General features: G+C 38.1%; 1 protein-coding gene across 1 annotated transcript in view; it reads left to right on the top strand.

Moving 5' to 3' along the window:
* The window catches only part of KLHL14 (kelch like family member 14), a 99,285-nt gene extending 81,818 nt beyond the window's left edge, over positions 1–17,467 (top strand). The window contains exons 4-8 of the mRNA XM_060119555.1: positions 4,106–4,184; positions 11,418–11,608; positions 11,689–11,847; positions 14,877–15,034; positions 17,327–17,467. Coding sequence (XP_059975538.1) covers positions 4,106–4,184; positions 11,418–11,608; positions 11,689–11,847; positions 14,877–15,034; positions 17,327–17,467 — 728 coding nt within the window. The remainder of the gene's footprint in view (positions 1–4,105; positions 4,185–11,417; positions 11,609–11,688; positions 11,848–14,876; positions 15,035–17,326) is intronic.
* The last annotated feature ends 5,552 nt before the right edge of the window (positions 17,468–23,019 follow it).

Genomic DNA, 23,019 nt, shown 5'->3' with positions numbered 1-23,019 from the left:
GACAGGACATCATCAAAAAAGGGAAGAAGTGGAGGAAGGGTTAGAAGAAAATGGAAAAGATGAGAAGAAACTAAAGGAGTGAAGAGTATTCCAAAATTCCATTGCATGTGGCTACCCCACGCAAGCTTCTAAGTAGTGTCAATGAAAGCCACAAGGAAGAAATGAATGTCCCCATTTTATCTCACTTTCCTCACTCTACTACACTCATTCCTTCTGAGATTTGTTATCCCCTCTGCACATCCTTTGCCAACTTTAGAACATTTTTCTTCTTTTTATCTTCCCATCCTCCATCCTTGCCCTTTTTTCACACCATTGACTCTGCCTCTGGAAACCCTTTCTTCATCTTCCATCGAAATCACACCAGTCCCTGCTTAGCCTTTTCTCTGAGTGAAGGCCACTGGCATTACCACCAATAAGCAAAGCAAATAGCTGATTTCCACCACCAGTGCTCAGCATGTGAAGGCATCTGTCCCATTGCTGAAAGGAGGCAGATGTCTTCCTCCAAATGGAAATTCTAAACCAAACTTCACAGAGAAACACTCTTATACATGGTGTGTATATTCTAATTCCTCTTAACAACACTGATCTTACAACTGAGTTACATTTGGGAATTAACCTTGAAACCTGACTATCAAGAATGGCTTTTTTCTACAGGGAGATGATTGCAAATTCTACAAAAACTTTCTTATAAACCAACTCTAGACATCATCCTTCCTTGGGTTGGAGCCTCCCTTTGTGGGATCCAAGTCTTTTGGGTCATACTCACTCCTGGCACTCTTAACTCTTTCTGCAATCCTCAACTCTTTCTGTAATCCCCAAATAAAACTTGACTTACCACCCAACCAGGCCATCCAAACCCTCCCATGCAATCCTTGGAACTCATGATCTCACATCAACAAGATCACTATAATCCTTAAACTCTTCCCTAAATGGTCCCTTCAGCTTCTTTTCTAATCAAAACCTGGCTATTCTCTGAGAGGACTGTTTTCCCAGCCACCCTCTTCAATGCGGACTATGTTCTGTTCCCCACCCCCGCCCTTATATTTCACATTATTGTAGGCTGATAGCTTTTCTACTTCTTCTTCATTGCCACTCCCACATCCTTAAAACTCACCACTTGAAAGGATGTCTTCAGATTTTACCACCTGCTGCCCCTTTATGTGGCAGCTACCCACTGTTATCCTGGAAATGCCACCTCCTTCACTCTACCCTACCACTTTTTCATTGTCCATCATCCCCTCATGCCCTTACTTCCCTCCTTACTGAGCTTATATTCTGTTGCCCATCCTTATAGTCACATTAGTGCATACGCCTGCAGCCCTCGTGTCCTTCTCTCCTATTATGCTTGCCTGGTAAAGCCCTGGTCCTGGTTAAACCCAACTTTCTTCCACCTCTCCCCTCCCCCTGAGCAACTAAATGTGGACATAGAAAACCATACGGCCATGCTGGCTACTAATGAACCATGCTGGCTACTAGCCAACTCCACTAAGTTTCCCTGGTCAATGCACTCTTCCACCCTCTGAGTTAGTTATTTCACACCTTCTCTCTCCTCACTCTCAGCTGATAGCCTTGCTTCTTAGTCCAATGAGGACAGAAGCAATCAAAAGATAAAATCTGCATCTTGCTGCTACCAAATCCATAGCTACCCATATATTTTAGATAAAACATATCTCCCTTATTACTGTTTCTGCTCCAACTTAAAGCCTATTCCTCATTCCCTTTTGCCTACTCAAGGACTTTGGAGTACCTCTGAATTGAAAAACACAACCAAGAACTAAATAAAATTTTCTCTCGATGCTGCATCTTCCTGCTATAATCTTCTTCTTTTTATGTCAAAAGTCCTAAGAAGCATTGCTTATCCTCTTGCCTCTGCTTTCTTACATCTTAGTCTCTCCTGAGGAGTCCCCACTCAGGCTTTCATGCCCTCCTGTCCACTGAAACAATGCTTGTCATGGTCACCACCAACCCTCATGTTTCCAAATCCTATGGTCAGTTCTCCGTTGCTCACTCCTCTTTTTGAAACACTATTTGACGTGGCTTCTAAATACCACCATACTTTTCCTCCTGCTTCTGACAATTCCTTTTCTTTGCTAGTTTCTCTTCTTCTCCCCTAGGGCTCAATTCCAGTACTCATTATCTTCCATTTCCATACCCTTTCCCTAAAGAGTTTCATCTTGTTCTTTGATTTTAAACAATATCTCTTGACTAATGACTCCAAAATTTGCACCTGCAGCCTCATTTAGCCAGTGGCCTCCCCACCACTTATGCTTTGAGATCCGATTGTCCTCTCAAGGTTAAATCCAAAACAGAACTCATGGCTTCTCTCCCTAACCCCCCAACTACCCCTGCCTGGTCTTCCCCACCTTGGGAAATTGCATGACCTTCCATCCGGTTCCTCTCGCTAAAAACCTAGCAGTCGTCTTTAATTATTCACTTTTTCTTATACCAATGCTCAATCTATCAGAAAATTTTATTGGCTGTGCCCATAGAATAGATCCCAAACTTGACCATATCTTGCCTCCACCTCCACTCAAGCCAGCTCTTGCCTTGACTGTTGTGATGGCCTCGTGACAGGTCCCCCACTTCCAGAGCAGCCCTTGTATGGTCTAGTTTTTTACACAACAGCCAGAGTGATCATGATAAGAGGTAAATTAGGCCATGTTTCTCATTTGCTCAAAACTTTCCAGTGACTTCCTAATGTTCTTATGACAAAAGACGAAATTTGACACCAGTCCACAAGACACACCGTGTCTGGACCTTGATATACTTCGACTTCTGTCCAAGTCACCCCAGCATTCTTGCTGGTTTTGAATGCATGGCCAGCCCAGGGACTTTATACTCACCTTCCCCACTGCCTGAGATGCTAATTCTGCAGATATTTGCATGGCTTGCAGAAGATATCTGTGAGCAGGTGACCATCCTACTGAAACCAGCTTCCCCTCTATCAATCCCTGCTTTATTTTTCTTTCTGGTATTTGGTAAAGAAAATATAGCATTATTATATATGTATTTATTTACAAGTCTGTGTTTATTTATTTACAAGAACGAGGACTTTGTCTTTCTCATTTACCAACATATTCCCAGAACCTAGAACACATAAGACACATAGTGAGCGCTCAATATATATTCTTGCAATTAATAATTGTGTTGTGTATACATGCCCGTGTTAGTGCATGTACACACACACACACACACACACACACATACAATCCTATCTGTTTACTTCTGTGGTGAAGTTTAGTACCTATATTTCAATGGTTAGTTACACATACATTAATGAAAAACAGACTTTTAGAGTTAAGACTTCAGGTGCTTTAGATGATTGTCATCTCAGTTGCTACACAGAAAATGGAATACACACTTTTGCTCCTATTTCTTGCCTTGGTGTCAAACTGTATGTAAAACAAGATTCATTTTAATACCTTGGAGGCATTACTGTGTTTCTTAGGCTCAACAGAGGAGATAAGCTGGTTAACCAGCTCTGAGGACGCATGTTTCCCATTTCAATAAATGTGATGTGATACATCACAGCAACTGTGTTTTCCCCAAATGCACAAACAGAACTCGCATGACAGTCATAGCCTACAACTGATTTCCTAATGCAAACTCTTATTGTAGTGATTGCTATTGTTTCCCTGGAGACAGAGTGGACTCTTCCACTGCTAGAATTCTTGGATCATTTAGAAAAAGGTTCTATCCAGAGATATCACACAAGTTAGTCTCTGGAACTGATTATGTATAGACAATAACTTCATGTTTTTAAAACCTATAAACACCAAAATACAGAAATTTTACCCTAACTTTGGGATAAAACTAGTCTGATAAACATACTTGCTTTTATTATTATGGTTGATTTATTTTTATTCCAACTCATCCCCGCCCCACAGAAAAAGTGGAGGAGAAAAGAAGAAAAAAAGGAAAAACGTTTGAAGGGGCACATAGATTTTTCTTCTGACTTATCACTTCTCATACTGTGTTAGATAGTCCCTCTACTTAATTCATCTGTTTGTTAAACCTGAGAACAGAGGCATCTTATAAAATGCTTTTAAATGTGCAAAACAACAAAAGAATTTAAGTTTTAAGTGTCTCAAATATATTTTTACAGGAAAACACAGTACAAATTTTGTCAGCAGATATGATCCCCGATTTAATAGCTGGATACAACTTCCGCCCATGCAAGAAAGGTAAGTGTCTATTTCTTAGGTCTGAAACATTTGTGGCTGCTTTACTGGAAGTAAGGATGCTGAATGGTTTTCCATGATAAGGTACGCTAAACAGAGCCAGTGAAAGTCACAGGAGTCAAATACAAAACCTGGCCTGGCCAACTTAGACTAACTGCCTTATTAACTCAATGGAAAAAATAATCAAAGATGTCAATTATTTGTCCCAATGGAGGAAGAAAAAATTCGCATGACTTGTCTTCCTTTTTTTGTTACTAGTTAAAGTTCACTTTTTAATTGAAGTATAGTTCTGTACAATATATGTGTACAACATAATGATTCACAATTTTTAAAGGTTATACTCCATTTATAGTTATAAAATATTGGCTATATTCCCTGTGTTGTACAATATATTCTTGTAACTTATTTTATACCTAATAGTTTGTACCTCTTAATCCCCTACCCCTATCTTGCCCCTCCCCCCTTCCCTCTCCCAATTGGTAACCACTAGTTTGTTCTCTATATCTGGGAGTCTGCTGCTTTTTTGTTATATTCAATAGTTTGTTGTATTTTTTGGATTCCACATATACGTGATATCATACAGTATTTGTCTTTCTCTGTCTGACTTATTTCACTTAGCATAATGCACTCCATGACTTGTCTTCCTTTTCCACGTTGAATTGTTTTTGTTTTTGTTTTTGTTTTTTGACAAGCAGAGCTACAATTTCACTGGCTATTCCACTCTTCTTAGTTATAATATATTTAAACCTTATCATTGAAATATAAAACACCATTCTCACAATGATATGTATATACTTTGATGCAGAAATTTCAATATTGAAGTTTTCAGGTCTCACAATCTCAAATTCATTGCATTTACCTCCTCAAATATCTTGCCATCATACATTCAAAATCAATTGATTTGTCAGCTTACAAAAAAAAGAGTTTTGCAAAGTGTCCCCTCATTTTTAATGTATGCAGTGTTTATCTCACCCAGTTCTCCTAGTATCAAAGGACAATAAGGCAACTATGTTTATACATATTCAGTTCTCCTGACTGTTATTTAGGCAGGACACCATTTCTTAATATGCACATGTAAATTCACATACTAATGTTTGAACACTTGGTTCTTTTCAAATAATATCTCAACATCCTCTTGAGCAAATTTTCCAATATAATAGTAACGATAAGCTGCAACCTGTTTCTTCTTCTCAGTTGGACTAAGAAATAATTTTCTTTCTTATTTCCTTCATAACCTTAACATCTCCTTCTTTAAACATTCAATCAGATTACACTGAGATCAAGTTAAATCCTTAATCATAAATTCAAAGTTAAAAGGAAATTTTCAGATCATACCATTCCTCAAAAAGGTACATTACTACAGAAAGAGAGTATGAAGCTCTGCTATAAAGAAACAATATCTAACTTCCCATTCCATATAAGCATATTAAAACTCTCTTTCAGGAGACTAAAAGCTATACATTGAAAATGATGAGGCACAATATAGTCTAAGGACCATAGACACTGTTAGGAATGTCTAGTTGCAAGGTACCTCAAGAAATTATTCTGAGTCAATCAATATCCTGACAAACTTCTCAATCCTCCTGTTGTGTATACATGTATATATAAAAGCCTCTACTGATGTCTTTCTCCAAAGTACCTTGTTTCTCTCCTTTTGGGGTTATTTTCTAGTTGCTGTCATTGTAGCTGCATCACTTTACCCTTTAATCAAAACCATTCCAAAAAATTTTATTAAAAAAACACTTTAAAAATACACATCAATAACACGTTTGAAATGTCAGCATCTCATCACTATGGTCGCCTTTGCTGGGGGCTGTTCACCACGATAATTAACCTTCACGCCTTGGGTTTGGGAGGCATAACTCACGTCGCGGTCAATTATCTCACTGTAGAGCCCCTAAGGATGAGAAGTATTGCTGCAAAACCTAATTAGTAATTTTTTTAAATGTGTATTGTTTACTTGATATTCTATAATGACTTCCTCTGAGGCACTATGGCCTATCATGGCAGGGTCCTACTTAGACAATTTTTAGCAGCTCATTGACCTGATAAAAAGACCTGCCATGGTCTGTCGCCACCCGGCAGCCACCGTTGACAGGATGGACTGTTTAACGTTTCTTTCGAAGTCATTATGGTATATCATGTCAGGTCTCTAGTAAAAGAAGTTTTTTTTTTAGATTTAGAACAATCAGCTCGATAGACCAAATAAAGAGCTCCTTCCAGAGCTGAATGGGAAAAGGCAGATCTCACAAATGCCCAGTCAATCTTCTAGCTCCATATCTCCTATGGGTTGGTTGACCTAGGCAGCAATCCATAACTTAAAATGAAATTTTTCTGTCATTGCCGAGCTTCCATTCAACATAGCAAGTACAGTTAGCTACCAGCATGGTTTAATTGGTGATTAAACAAAGAAGGGAAAAAAATCTAAAATATATGAAATACTCTTCAGATCAGAAAAGAGGTTTCTTGAGACATTTAATTGAGTTAATTTTGCATTGTATAGATCATGAGTCAAACTCACCAGAAGTTTCCCACCTCCCTCCTTCCGTTAGCTGCTCCCTAACTGCTGAGAAGTTATTATGCTGGGAAGTTACCAAACTGATTGAGAATAATAGAAACATTGAAAGCCACCTCTGGGGTCACCCACTCTTACAGAGCTGGCTGGGCAAATTCCTAGGATTATCTTACCTAATCAGAGCTTCCAAAAGAATATAATAAAAGTGCAGAACACCCTCCCAGTTCAGCAGAGAAATGGGCACGTGACCTCCAGGCTTATTCAACCATAGGTCAATCATGAATTGTATGCCTGCTGCCTATGAGGTTACTGACAGAAGTGATTAGACAAAAGTACAAAGATAAATGTAAAGCTGATGAGTTGTTTTGGTCTCAGATTTAGGATTTGATTCTTCAGTAAGAAGAGGGCAAAAATGAACACTTGGATCAATAAAAATGCTTTGGTGACTGTAATGCTGTTTTCAAAAAAAGTAGACATTTTAGGTATTATTCTTGTGGAGATATTACCCCCTAGCTAGTCTTGGAGACAGAAAAGAAAAAGAAGGGAGGGAGGGAGAAAAAAAGCCATTTGGAGAGCACCAGTAACAAAGTTTAAGATTCGCAGACTAGGTGAAAGGCTGGAAGCACATACAACAAAGATGTTTCCAAATTTAAGTACTATGTTTCTAGCAGCCTTACGAGAAACAATTGGAGACAATATTGTGTTTTTTAAAATCTGTTGTTTTTAACCTGATTGTAGAAGTCAAAAGTTGAAACTGAGATACAATTTCAGTTTTCTGACCTAAGGGTCAGAAAGAACTTTTAAAGATCTGTACAATACACAGTTTCAAAATATATTTGTAGAGGTCATTGGTAGTCTTTTTAAACTTATCTCAATTCATTGAATTTCCTCTCTGGCATTGGGACAGGGGGTGGAGGGGTGGAGGAGGGAGAGAAGAACAATTTGTAATACAAATAGTGTAATTCCATTAAAAAATCTTCAATAATCTTGAGCTTCCTTTTTCCCCAAAATAAAACAGCCTAATCAGGTGTGCTTTTCGTGTGGGTAGGTGGGGCAGGGAGCATTCCCAGGAGAGACCTGGTGCGTAAAATTTTAGCCTCGAGCAAATGTTCACAGTTGCTGATAGACCATTAACTATCCAGTGTTTCTATAATGCATTTCGTGAATTCTCACTTTGGGCATGCAAGGGAATAAATCAGAGACTCAGAACCTTCGCTATTAAAATTTCTGCATAAAAATGCACTTTTAGTCAGGAAGTGAAACCTACTGATTTTTTTCCCCCCCGTTCAGAACCTAACAGTGACACTGTGTGGATAAAGCTAGGAGTACACGGAGCATCAGATTAGGAACGCCTGGGCTAAAAATAGAGTTCCGACAGGCTCCCTCGGGTTAAGAGAGGAAGGAAGGAACCAGAACAGAAAGAGTGAGAAAACAACTTTAGACAAGATAAAAGGAGTTCACACTGCCAAAAGAAGATCTTTCTCTTATTCTCCACTATCTAAACTTCATTAAATAGAGGATTTTCATACTTGTCATGACTAACATTTTTCTCTTCTAAACCAGAATATGGTACATAATACATAGAAGAACTCAGAATATAGTACATTACCCACATGGTCCAAACTATGGGATTGGCCCACTAAATATGGCCTATTAGTAAAATTAGTAAATTAATTATTTCAGACGCTCCAAAACCTGTCATAGAATCATATGGAAGAGGGATACTGACCTACCCTGGTGTCAGCGATGCAAAGAAATATCTGTGTTACTTTAGTACAGATTTTTGTAGACATGAGTCAGTCTTTTCAATCAAATATTTTAACTTGAGAAGGTAAAAGTGCTAGTAAAATAACCTTGACCTATCATATTCAATAAGAGAGCAATTGAAATCTGGTTGGAGAAATGGAAGGAACCAGTGATCCATCTGTGTGCACTTAATTTTGCTATTGTTATTAAAACTAATTTTATATTTAGATGAGTTTTTACTTCTTTACACCAGGAAATACCAATTTTTTTACGTTATTAATCCCCTTGATAATATGATTAAAACCTTCCTCCCAAAATCTTTCTCCAAACATATTCCAAAAAATGCACATATATACATATATATATAAAATATATGACATTTTATTTAAAAATTCTTTTTACAATTTCAGAGCTTCATATATCCCTCAGAAGACAAGGGCCCAGGATAACAACAACCCTTATTTAATGAAATCTATCTCACTTGCTCTTTATTCTCCTTCCTACTTTTATCCTTCTCTCTTTTTCCTTTCATCATCTTTCTGTGTTTTGCACAGCACATATGTCTTTCAAAACCATCAAGAAAATATAGGGGAAAAAACCATTGCCAAAATATTACTCTCAAACTATCAATGATGCTAACAATTCTAGGACTATCCAGAAAAACTGAACCTTACGATCTAGCAATCCCACTTTCACATATACTGTATCCAAAGGAACCAAAATCAGTAACTTGAAGAGATATCTGCACTCCCATGTTCATTGCAGCATTATTCACAAGAGCCAAGATATGGAAACAACCTAAGTGTCTGTTGACAGATAAATAGATAAAGAAAACGTGGTGAATATATTTAACGGAATATTATTCTGCCATAGAAAAGAAGGAAATCCTGCCATGTGCATGACAAACATGGATGAAACTGAAGGTGATCATGCTAAGTGAAATGCCAGACTGAGAGAGACAAATACTGTATGATATCACTTATATATGGAATCTTATTTTAAAAGTCAAACTTAAAGAAACAGATTAGAATGGTGGTTGCCAGGGGATCAGGGTGGGGAAAGTGGGGAGAGATTGGTCAAAGGGTACAAACTTTCAATTATAAGATAAGTAACTTCTGAGGATCTAATGTACAGCATGGTAACTATAGTTAATAATACTGTATTGTTCACTTTAAATTTGCTGAGAGAGTAGATCTTAAGTGTTCTCAAAAGAAAAAATGTTACTACATGAGCTGGTGGATGTGTTAATTAATTTGATCGTGAAAATCATTTTACAGTGTATGCACAAATCAAATCATCACATTGTACCCTTTACGTGTATTACAGTTTTGTCAATTATACCTCAGTAAAGCTGGAAAAAATAAAATAAAACTTCATATATCACCATCCATAACATATGCCATACATTTATGGTATAAATTATATAAAAACACTAAAGAATTTAGTCATCACTTAAAATACTATTCAGAAAAGTTTATATGCAAACATCCTGATAGCTGATTTTTAAAACCTTTTTATCCAAATAATATCAACTGATAGCTCCTGAGCATGAACAAAATGTTGGACACTATGACAAGCATTTTACGCATGTGTTCACAAATAACCCCATGAGGAAGGTACCATCATAATCTCTATGTTACAGATGAGCAATCTGAGGCTGAGGGGGTTAAGTAACATGTCAAAGCCCACACACCCAATGAGTCATATAGCCAGGCAATCTGATTCCAGAGAACAAACTGTTCATCAAGATGCTATATACTGCTTCCCAGAGGTTTTGACACTTAGTAAAAACAACTTGGAAAATCTCCAAACAATATAGGTTTACCTGATTTAAAACCTCTAGGGCTCCTCATTTTGCTGTTGACATTGCCCAAGAGTCTTGGCATCAATTTTTATAAAGACCATTAATTCAATAAACATAAATTATGTTCTCTGAAGGGCTTGGCACTTCACGATTGTACTTTTTCAGTATTGAACCATATGTTATCCTTATGAAGTATAATTATTCCAGTAGCATGAAGGAGAAAAAAAGAAGCAAAAGGTCAAGGACTTGCTTAAGATTTCAACCTAGTCATCCTAACTCCAAATCTTTGAGTCCTCTTCCAACCTCTTTTCTCCCTCAGCTCTCATATATTATTAGTAACTAAGCCTTACATCCTCCTTTAAAATATCTTGCATCACCTCTTTTCATGTCTTCTACTAAAATTCTAATTCAGGTCCTCAATCTCTCACTCCTAGATTATATTCTCCCTCAGAACTGGCCTCCCTGTCTCCAGTCCTTTCAACACAGCTTGCATGTCTTTTGCCTTTGATGGAAGGTGGGATAACTTAATAAATAGTCTCTCTTGAAAAGAGACTTTAAAATAACCTTATAGGTTCATAAGAATCAACACCAAAAGCTACATAGATGAAATTCCTAATATGGGTTATATAAGAGCAAGATTTCAACACTATATTCAGTTGAAAAAGTTTCTCTGTTTGCAGTCGTACTGGGAGGAAAAAAGAAAAAAATGATAATTGAAGAAAAATTTTGATGATGTAGTTCTCTTATAAATTGGGAACAATGACCCTTGAAGGACCATAAAGAAAGTGAATGTCAAGATAATTTATTATTGTTGCATTATCTACCTCATTTTTCACTTTGTCTTACTGAGCTGTGATATCCTTACAAGGTACCAAATATCCCAAACATTAGTGAACACTTTAACAGTGTATAAAAAGCAAGATAAAAAGAGCTGAAACAAAGAGTTTGTGAATTTCTCCTCTACTGTGACTTTAGTATCGATAATCTTAACCAGCATGGGCACTGCAGATGGTTGCTGTACAAGGTCTCAGATTTAGAAGGGAGCTATATGTGTAATTTCCAAAGGTCCGCACCCCTTTCTGAAACAGGCTGTCCTCGCTTCCCATGACTGACTGGGCTCCTTTTGTGATTTACATTGGGTTGTTTTGTTTTTTGGTTTTTTTCATTGTAGAAGAGCCAGTTTCTATGCATGTCGGTTGGACAAACATTTATACGTTATTGGTGGACGGAATGAAACTGGCTACTTGTCCAGCGTGGAGTGCTATAACCTAGAAACAAATGAATGGCGTTATGTGTCCCCTTTGCCACAGCCTCTGGCAGCTCATGCGGGAGCAGTGCACAATGGGAAAATATACATTTCAGGCAAGTCATCATCCACTTTGTGTTACAAAGTTCAGTTCCAAGGCATTTTCTTGACTTGTGTGTCTATGCTTAATTCACAGGGGGGGTACACAATGGAGAATATGTCCCATGGCTATATTGCTATGACCCCGTCATGGATGTCTGGGCTCGAAAACAAGATATGAACACAAAACGTGCCATCCACACTTTGGCTGTAATGAATGATCGCTTGTATGCAATTGGAGGAAATCATTTGAAAGGTCATTTTTTTTTCTTTTAATCACAATATCATTTGCATCTCATGTTTCTTGCTAAGGGGGGTTCTCATTAGATAATCATAGTTAACCAAGTAAAAAGGTTGACCAAATAAAATCTACTCTTTGCAAATTAGCAGTACCCTTGGGCAAGCACTTATTTTGGCTCTCCTGCAGATAGGATTATTTTGAAGTTACCACATACATTAAAGAAATGAATAATGATGTCTACAGAAAATTTTAAAAACCAGAGCATTAATAACTGAAAAGCACAAACGATTTGTTGTAACAATGAATTCAGTAAAATAAATTATTCCTTATCACCAAAATTATAGTAATGGATTTTTTCCAGAAAATTGTTTTTGTAATAATCATAAAGAACCTTAGTCAGAGAAGCACAAAGAAGCGTGTATGTGATTTTTCTTAAAGAAAACAGTAGAATTTCATGTCTAAATTTAGAATTATTTCTTTGAAGAGTTGAATATCAAACCATCTATGATTCTCAAGTTCTTTCCATTTGCTTTTTTAATCAGTAACATTTAAAGCATAGTCTTTTTAGAGCCATATTTTGTCTTGTTTCCCTCCTTGTGTAGGTATGTGACTGCAACTTTTTTGTAGTTTGTGTGCATGTGTGTAACACTGAATTTGACAGGAAAGCGGAGAGACCTATGATTCTGAGAACATTACTGAACTGCTTTGAGCTTCAGTTTTCTCATCTGAAAATGAAGAAGTTGGTCAAGTTGTTCTCTAAAATCTCTTCCAGCTCTGACTGTCCATGATCTTTGAAATTGAACAAAATGAGAAACAGGCCATCTGGGTATGGCACCTAAGGCAATTCTGTGCATTTATTTTCCAATCATATACCCATCTTAAACCATGAGTTAGATATAGACATTTTTTCTCTTTTGCAAAATACATATTTACCCCTAAATGTAATAAATATTGGACAAGTGTAATTTTTAGGTAAGTATTTCCAAGTTCATATTCAATCAGAAATGTCAATATTCTGGTCTAGATCTGCTTCTCACCTTAGAGGTCTCCTCAGTGGAAGGGAATTTATCTTTACTGCTTCAGACTCTTCCCTTTTCATTCTTTTTTGCTTTCACTGGTGCTCTTGCATTTCAGTCCATACACCATTCATTCCTTTTCATCAACATATTTTATATTAACTTTGTAGCTTTCTGCATTAAAATATGACTTCTACTAATTTCTTTTGCACAAGAATGCCTAATATTTTAGGAACTTTTAGTATTTAAGCTTATACTTGGGCAGAAAAGACTTAGGTAATGACAACCTAAATGAAAAATAGCACATGCACATCAGAATTAGGTTAGCTCAGGAAGACATTGTGAAAGGAGGAAAGAGTATGGATTTTGCATCTAAACCTGGGTCTGAATCCCAGTTATGTACTTAGAGTTGTGTGATCTTACTCTAGACATTTACCTCATGTCTGTCTGTAAAAAAGGGGTAATTATCCTTTCCTTGGTAATTGTGAGGTTTATAGTCAACGTATGCACTCGATACAGAGAAGGCACACATATCCTCATAGATGCCACTAGGGAAACTTGCCCAAATCCCCATTTCATATAAATGCTTCAACAATTATCATCAAACTCTTAATGTTAAAGGAAAGGATTATATCACAGGGTCGCAGTAAGCACATTGCTCTGTTGCTCCCTTATGTGATTTATTTTATGTAAAAAGGTAGTGGCCTGAAATAGTCTGTCCACCACTTCAAGAGTGAAAATTTTTCTGATTTTTGGTCTATCTCTTTAATTACTTTGAAGAGACTGATACGTTGACTAATTTACCATATGTGTTGTGATTGTCAGCTAGCAAACATCCATAGCATGTGTTTAACAATTTAAAAAAAAAAATCCTTAAAGGTTTGGTCTGCTCGGTGACCCTGAATCTCCTATTAAGGATTTTTCACTCCCTAAATGAAAGGCAGGGCTTCAGTGGAGTCTGGGGAAATGAGTTGTTCTCTGCAACCTAGTTACTGCTCCAGCCACTGAGAAGTTTTATCAAAAGTGGGAAACGTCTTTCAGAGGACGATAGCCCCCTACTCTAAACCTGGATCCTTAGTAGATACTGGAAACCATTCACATCATCACAGCTGTTTATACATATAGTCAGACTGTAAAAAAAAAAAAAAAAAAAGAAAAAAGTAAAAGATTTTGAGAGAACAGAATATTCACTTAAGAAAAACAATAAAGTTTAGTCTGTAAAAGTGTGACTTTTGAAGCCTGTTCACCCGGATTCAAATCTCAGCCTATCTAATGGCTGTATGACTAACTCAGGTCATTAACTCCCTCTGTTCCTCAGTTTCTCCTCTATAAAATGAATATAATGGTATCTACAGGATGCTTGAGGGGGTTAAATGAGCTCCTTTATACAAAGCACTTAGAAAACAATCAGCTTATTGTAAGCAGTCTATAAAATGCTTGCTTTAGGGCTCCCCTGGTGGCACAGTGGTTGAGAGTCCGCCGGCCGATGCAGGGGACACGGGTTCGTGCCCCGGTCTGGGAAGATCCCACATGCCGTGGAGCAGCTGGGCCCGTGAGCCATGGCCGCTGAGCCTGTGTGCCCGGAGCCTGTGCTCCACAACGGGAGAGGCCACGACAGTGAGAGGCCCGCATACTGCAAAAAAAAAAAAAAAAAAAAGCTTGCTTTAGCTATTACTATTTTAAACTTTTTAAATAAGGTTTAAATAAACCTTTACTGATACTCCAAGGTAAATCAGCTTTTACCAATGACATCTAGCCAGGCATTTTTGCTTTAAAGTAATCCAAAGCATACAGGGTTGGAGTGTCGGTGGCGAGGTGGAGTTGGGGGGAAGGGTTGTTTGTTTGTCTGTTTGTTTCTTAGGTCTTTCTGACATGTCTCCCAATTTCACCAGTCAGCTTACACATGTGTCTTCAAAGACACAATTATCTACTTCTTGGCCCTAGTCCTTTTGCAAAAAGAAGCCCTAGCCTTAAATTGGGACCTTGAGAGTTTATTCTTTGGTGATTCCATTTTGCTTTGTCACTTAGGTTTCTCCCACCTTGATGTAATGCTCGTGGAATGCTATGACCCAAAAGGTGACCAGTGGAATATTCTACAGACTCCCATTTTGGAGGGTCGCAGTGGTCCTGGCTGTGCAGTGCTAGATGACAGCATTTACCTTGTGGGAGGCTACAGCTGGAGTATGGTAAGTGTCCACATTTACCTCCTCCTCCTTTTTATTTGTGCTTCCTTTTTGTTTCTCTCCAAATGTGTTACCACCCACACAAGTACCTTTTAAGAGTAACATGTTTATATGCACGCAGTAAATTGCTTTAAGCTGTAAAATAGACTCAGTGTGGTCGCTGTAGAGCTGTCTCGCTATCTGGTCAATTGTATCGCAGAATGCGGTAGGTCTCTGCTTCCCTCCCACCCCCATGCTTTCCAACTAAAAGACTGAAGTGGTTTTTACAAATGTTCTATTAAAACTGTTTGGGAGAGTGAAAAGTTTCTGACCAGCTAAGCATAAAAAATGGAAATTAATTGTTCAGTTACCCACAAATTCTATTTAGGATTATGTAATTTGCCATTGCTTTCCACTTTCCCCTCTCTTTATGATGAAAATTTCTAAACATACAAAAAAACTGAGGGTTCAATGGGCCCTTGTTAAAGCACCATCCAACTTTGACATCCATCGGTGCTTTGCAGACTTACTTCATCTATCCTTCCTTTAAAAAATTTTGGTTGAATCAATCTGAAGCAAATTCTAGACATGTTATGTCACCCTAAATGCTTCAGTATTCCTCTAAAAAAAATCACTTGTTTATGTAAACACTATCATTATCACACTCAATAAAATTAACAATAATTCTTTTATATGCAATCAATTTTCAAGTTTATCCCATTGACTTGAATAAAAATGTATTTTTCAAATTGATATGTTCAAATCAGGATCCAAAAATTCTCACTTGTATTTGTTTATTATATCTCATACATCTCTTACAATCTGGAGAATTACTCCCGCCCCTCTTCCTGTCCCATGCCATTGTCTTGTTGAAAAAGCAAGGTCAGTTATCTTATAGAATATCTGATACTCTCGAATTGCCTAATGATTTCCTATGTTGTCATTCAAAAATAGTCCTCTATCTCCCTATTTCCTATAGACTGGAAGCTAGAGATAAGGACTTAAGTTCAGCTTTTCTCTGTTTTAAATTCTTTTGTTATTTATGTACCATTTATTTATTTATCTATTTATATATTTGTCTATCTATTTATTTATTTATTTTAGTGAGAACACGTAAGGAGGTGGCTGTGTAATTCAAATAACATCACATCAGAGGACACATAGGGTCTAATGGTCTACACAGTCACTTTTTAAATGATGACCATTCCTATATTTTCCTATTTATATGTGTTGGTTTTATAAGATTAATTTGGGATTTTAATAATATTAATTAGTTTTATTTCTTTTGCATCCAACAAGATTGTTATATAAAGTTTGGAGGAGCTTTAAAAAGCTATTAGTTATTTGGAAGTGAATGTGTATTGACATATATCACTAGATATTGGTACATGTGCTCTTTTGCTAGTGGAAATTGATAGCTGCAAGAGTATGTATGTTTGGAACCAGACACCAGGAATACACTTTCAGAAGACGATTATGTTGGTTGGGATTTTTGTTTGTTTCTTGCCTATGGTCAAAACAAAACTGCTTTGGTTTAGGAAGGGAAATATTATACAAGCACTAGCCTCAGAGGTTGACAAAGGAAACAAGATTAAAGACATTTTTTATTTCTCATGTGGCCTTTTCAAAATAAATACGTCAATGTGTGAAGAAGTTGGCACGTCTTCATTTCCAGTTTATTTTTAACTGGTTTTGAACCCTATCTCTGATTCTCTATTGTAGTAAGATAAAAATGGAAAGGTGAGGTGACAATCTAAAATCCAATTTACTTCTTTTATTTGAATATTTAAGATAGGGCTTCCCTGGTGGTGCAGTGGTTGAGAGTCCGCCTGCCGATACAGGGGACACGGGTTTGTGCCCCGGCCCGGGAAGATCCCACATGCCGCGGAGTGGCTGGGCCCGTGAGCCATGGCCGCTGAGCCTGCGCGTCCAGAGCCTGTGCTCTGCAACAGGAGGGGCCACAACAATGGAAAAAAAAAAAAAAAAAAGAAAAGAAAAGATAAATTTTTCCTTTTTTTTAAACTTAAACCAGAGGGATAATTTCCAACTTGAGGTAAGTTATCATAAGGGATTTATAAATCATTTAGGTGTTGTAGGTGCTTGACTTTTATTATTAGTCACACACACATACAAAACCCCGATTTTGAAATCTTGCCAATCCCAAATCTTCCCTTAGAGCACAATGGTTTAAAATCCATTGCTTTCATTTGGAAGTTTTTAGCAAGAGCAGAGAAAAAATATTGTCTTCCTAATGTAAATGTGATAAATAAGCTTGCCATGGCAATTCTCTAAAGGCTCTCTGCTCTGCCATTCCAGGGAGCCTACAAGTCATCTACAATATGCTATTGTCCAGAAAAAGGCAGCTGGACAGAACTTGAAGGAGACGTAGCAGAACCACTGGCAGGCCCAGCCTGTGCAACAGTTATCCTGCCTGCCTGTGTACCTTACAACAAATAACACCAGGAGACCCTGGAATGAACAGTATCACATTCTAGGAAGCAATGACAGGTGATATCCCTATTATAATAGGAACAATACATCCTAATGGTACAACTGCCGAAACTCCATTCTTGGTTTCTGATGATTTACAAGAAGCTACAAAAGAAAAAGACCTGTCCTTGAACAGGTACTCTGTCTGTAACTCGGATTACACTGAACTTCCTGTGGTGACAGACTCTTCCATTTCAGACTGGTTTTAACTTGTCCCAGCTTTATAAAAACTCCTCACATGGATCTCAACTTTCAAAAGGGAAAGATAAAATACAGGAGAGTGCCCCCCAGAGACCTAAGATCAGTATTGTGCATTGTAGTCTACCTGCATGTGATCTATGTTGAAGTTTTGGGGATATTGTGTTCATGAATGATTCAAAATTTGACCCACCAAAATATTCACACTGCATTACAGAAATTGCCACTTGATTTTATATTCCTAACCTGTGGCTACTTCACAGATTCCGTAGGCAACACAGGTATAGAAAATCATAAAAGATTAAAGAGGAACAATTTTGTTTCCATATAACTTCATTTCATATACCTTCTGCCCCTATCAGCACCTCGTGGGAATGTAGAAGAGAAAGATATTGGCTCTTGTAGCAATTGCTTTCTGCCCTGTAGGTTCCAGGCTAGCCAGAGTCATAATTTCTGTTTCCTCAGTTTTATCCGAAAGATTAAGACAAAATACGCTGTGTCACTACTCAGTTTATAGAGGCTCACGCTTTCTCATTTGGAGCAGCATATAAGTCATGAATACACCTGGTCTTTGCTTCAAAAATAATATAGGACTGACAAAGACAGTCATGCAATATTGAATATTCTGTAAATAGCACATCTGACCCAAACTTAACCCCTAATGAAAACTGAGAGATTGCTTTCGGAAATTCAGGGACAAAAAGACAGATTTCTCTTAAGAACTGTCCCTTTTCTCTCTGTCCTTAAAACACACAGCTTGAAGAGCCTCAGGAGTAAACCGTAGCTCCTAACAAAATACCTCCCCCTCTTCCTCACCTTCGGCTCTAAAAAAAGCTCTAGATGTGGCTCTAGAAAAGCCCATGACGGACCCTCTTTCTTTCCTCCAACTCATCACATTTCTTTGTTATCACCAGAGACGCCTGGGCTCAGTTAAGCGAGCAATAGCTAGCTGTCTTGAGAAGCATGAGGAATTTAAGAGCAGAAGGCCAGGAGAGCATGAGACAGTGTCAATGCGGCCCATCAAAAGAGAAAAACTAGCAGGAACACGGATTTGCTTTTCAAGCTCTTCAGAGCGGGCACAACAATAGTTAGGAATAAATCAAAGCCTAAAATATTTTGTGAATCACCCAGAGATGTTGTTGAATCCCTCAACAAGTGTGTCTTTCAAAAACAACCTCACAGGGAAGCCACAGATTAAAAATGTCTTGGTGATAAGTTTTCACTGTGGAGCATGTCCAGATGGATGGGTGTACTAGAATCCAATGCCGTTTCTACAGTAAAGTGCAATCTTTGTTGTTTTTGTATTTATTTGTATGTTCAGATCCAAAGGATCCGTTGTAAAAATATATATATAAATATATATATATCCAGTGCAATCAACTTTCATTTCTTTTTTCCTTGATCGCATATGAGTATATAGAAAAAAAGAAAAGTTACAGTACTTTGTGAGAAAATCCCATCTGACGTCATGAAGAATACAAGGTCTCCTTCAAAACCTTTAATGTCAACGGTCCCCATTTCTTCTGAAAGTCACCATTTATACAAGGGTATTTGCTTTCCTTGGACTTGTTCTTCATTTATTTTTTATTTCTAGCCAAAATAAATAAAAGCATTTATGAGAACTATAAGTAAAGCTTTCTGTATTTCAGAAAGGCACACACTATTAGAAAGTGAAAAGTGAATAAATAAGTCACAGAGAATGTAAATTTTGTACAGTATTAGAATGTGTAAATGAAGCTTGCTTGGAAGGGGAAAACTTTAAATAAAAACTTTATGTACTAATTCAACTGTCTCTCCTATTCTGACTTATAAAGCATGTGTATAAATCTACCCATTAAATTGTTTGAAGGTTTGTAATAGGTAAATGCATAAATATTTTTATTCTACAGATATACTTTACAAGTTTATTTAGCTTCCTGGCGGTATGTAGTATGTATGTAGTACGAACAATGTTAAAAATTATGGAATGTTTCAGAGAAAAGTGTTGTGAGTTAAAAATCATGAATTGAATCTGGTTTTTCTACTGTAAGAGTGTTGCAATAAGGCATACTTAAGATCTGATAACCAAGTATTTATAGAAATTGTTAGAAGCACCATATGCATTAAACAATACTTGCACACTTAGGATAAATGAATCACATATTTAATTAGGTCAATTATCTAAATATATAGTGTTCCATTTTATTTTCTTTTTAGAAATCTGAAAAAGAAGCTGTGCAGGGCAAGGAAAGGACTGGGCTATGGAAGACAATAGGAGTAACTGAGGCACGTGGCTGAAGGTTTTGGCAAGCTTCCAGGTAAAGAGCCTGAAAGCTAGAAAGAATTTAACGCTTCCCAGCCAAATATTCCATTATTAATGATTAAACTGATAGAGGGTCATTTGACCCTCTGTACTATTCTACAGAAGCAAGAGTAATGGAGTTTCTTTTGCCCACTGAATCTTCAGCTCTCCATGCTAGTGTATCATAGAAGAAAAGGTCCTTCTCTATAGTAGCTTCTTATCCTGAGCCAATGGCTAGTTGTTGCAGAACTTCTTTCATATACTGTGAAGCCCCGAAAGCTCTAGTGCTGACCAGTTATCATGATCAGTTAAGCAAATATACTTGGCTTTTTCCTAATGCCAAGGGGCCACCTATTTTAAGTTCATAACTAAACTATAACTGGCTAAACTTGGAGGAGTGAGTATAGGACCAGATTTTTAAATTACTTAGGCTGTGTCTGTGGTCTTAAAATTAGTACCTGTGTTTGTTCTCCCCTGTAAGGGTCAAATTTCTATTTTCCCAGCTGCTTGACACTTACATCACTTAACAAACTCATCATTATTAACATTGTAAGTATTTATTGAACATATCCCAAAAGGCATCACTGTAAATGCCAGGCTTCTGATTAAACCTGGTTCTCTAGGTTAAAATATTTTTAAATGAACAAGCAAACCAGCTAAAATAAGATTGGTAAAGCATACCAAAGCCAATTAATACACACTGCTGGGTATCTTAACAGACTGAGTTCCCATAGATGAGGTAGGAGGAAGACCATGACTGATCAAGCCTGACTTTCTAGAAGCGCCTGACCTAGAGGATGTTGGAACTTTGGTGGAAAATAAAATGGCAATAAGAAAGGTCAATATAAGAAGAAAATAGGACTTCCCTGGTGGCATAGTGGTTAAGAATCCACCTGCCAATGCAGGGGACACGGGTTCGAGCCCTGGTCAGGGAAGATCCCACATGCCACGGAGCAACTAAGCCTGTGCGCCACAACTACTGAGCCTGCGCTCTAGAGCCCTCAAGCCACAACTACTGAGCCCACATGCCACAACTACTGAAACCCACGCACCTAGAGCCTGTGCTCCACAACAAGAGAAGCCACCGCAATGAGAAGCCCACGCACCACAACAGAGTAGGCCCCGCTCACCACAACTAGAGAAAAGCCCCCACACAGCAACCAAGACCCAATGCAGCCAAAAATAAATAAATAAATTTATTTAAAAAAAAAACAAGAAGAAGAAAATATCCAAGTAGTCAGTCTGTTTGATTTGTACAGCTGTAAAGTGCTGCTCTGCATCAAGCATTAAATATGGGCCACATATTGGGTGGGGTTTCTTAATGGCGTTATTGGCTGGCTCTATTTGGTGCAAAAACACAGGGTTCAGCTCTAGAGATAGGTCCTGATAATGTGCTTCAAGAATGCAGCACAATGGGATAGGACTAAGGAAAAAGTCTTCTACAAATTGAAGCTTGAATGGCTTATTCCATTCTATTCCAGGCTGTTGCCTAGCATATATTAAGGACTTGGTAAATGTCAGTTCTTAACACTAGCACGAGTAGCAGCATTACCTTAGTGTTTTCAGCTCACTGAAGATGTTCAAAACAAGATGGCTGGAGTCAGTTGACATTTAAGACTGTCTATTCAGGCGCAGGGGAATTATATCACTTCAGGCAAAGTGATCCTTGATTGTGACCTCTCCTTCCATTTTTTCACTTATTAAGTGGACTCTTCCTCTGTGACCTTCCAAATCCCCTACGTACAAAATAAATGACATATGGCAATAGGCAGGAGGGAAGGTGAACATTTGGCTGCAGGACGAAGGCATCCTACATTTACAGAGAAGGCAGGCTCCTGGCTTCCCATCAAGTCCCTCAAATCTGGGCCATTTGGGAGGTGATTGAACTAAATTAGGGAAAAAGAATAAAGGAATAGGGTTTAATTATGACTTCAAAGTTATATCAACAATATTATAACAAACAACATAACACTTCCACTAACTTCACGTTTATTATGGGCCAGGCATTCTACTAGGCATTTTATACATGTTTTCTTATTTACTCCTCTAAACAGCTCTATACGGTAAATGTTAGTTGTATGTGAAAGGTAAGGACACATGCTCAGAAAGGGTAAACTATCTGATAAAGTTAAACAGCTCATAGGTAGCAGAGCAAGGATTCAAACTAAGGCTTTACTCTTAGGCCACCTCAAACCACCATACTCTCCTGCTCACAAAATAAATTTCTTAATCATTTGAAGTCTCATAGGAATTTCTGGTAGATTGACTGATTTTTCCAAATGCAAATAGGATGTGTTGGAGGGGAAAGTGAACAGTTAATGATGGTGCATTATGGCAAATGCTATATTGTTGTTCTGAATGAACCACTGGGAAGAGTGAGCAGGGGAAGGAACTTGCTCTGTGACCTTGGGGAATCATTTAGTCTCTCCAACTTCAGTTTTGTCATCTGTATATGGAGTGATAATCTCATCTTCAAAACATTACTGGGAAAATCATATGTAAAGAATGTGGCGATGAGACCTTCAAGTTGGCGGAGGAGTAAGACGTGGAGATCACCTTCCTCCCCACAAATACATCTACATGTGGAACTCCTACAGAACACCTACTGAAAGCTGGCAGAAGACCTCAGACTTCCCAAAGGGCAAGAAACTCCCCACTTACCTGGAGAGGGCAAAGGAAAAAACAAAAATCAGAGACAAAAGAATAGGGATGGGACCTGCACCTCTGGGAGGGAGCTATGAAGGAGGAAAAGTTCCCACACACTAGGAAGCCCCTTCACTGGCGGAGATGGCAGGTGGGCAGGGGGGAAACTTCAGAGCCATGGAGGAGAGCACAGCAACAGGGGAGCAGAGGGCAAAGGGGAGAGATTCCCACACAGAGGATCAGTGCTGACCAGCACTCATCAGCCTGAGAGGCTTGACTGCTCACCCGCTGGGGTGGGTAGGGGCTGGGAGCTGAGGCTCAGGCTTTGGAGGTCAGATGCCAGGGAGAGGACTGGGGTTGGCTGCATGAAGATAGCCTGAAGGGGGCTAGTGCGCCA

Source organism: Mesoplodon densirostris, chromosome 15 (assembly GCF_025265405.1).
Source record: "Mesoplodon densirostris isolate mMesDen1 chromosome 15, mMesDen1 primary haplotype, whole genome shotgun sequence".
In the NCBI taxonomy this organism is placed as follows: Eukaryota; Metazoa; Chordata; class Mammalia; order Artiodactyla; family Ziphiidae; genus Mesoplodon; species Mesoplodon densirostris.
Note: the sequence above shows the minus strand (reverse complement) of the source record. Positions and strands in the feature narration are given on the sequence as shown.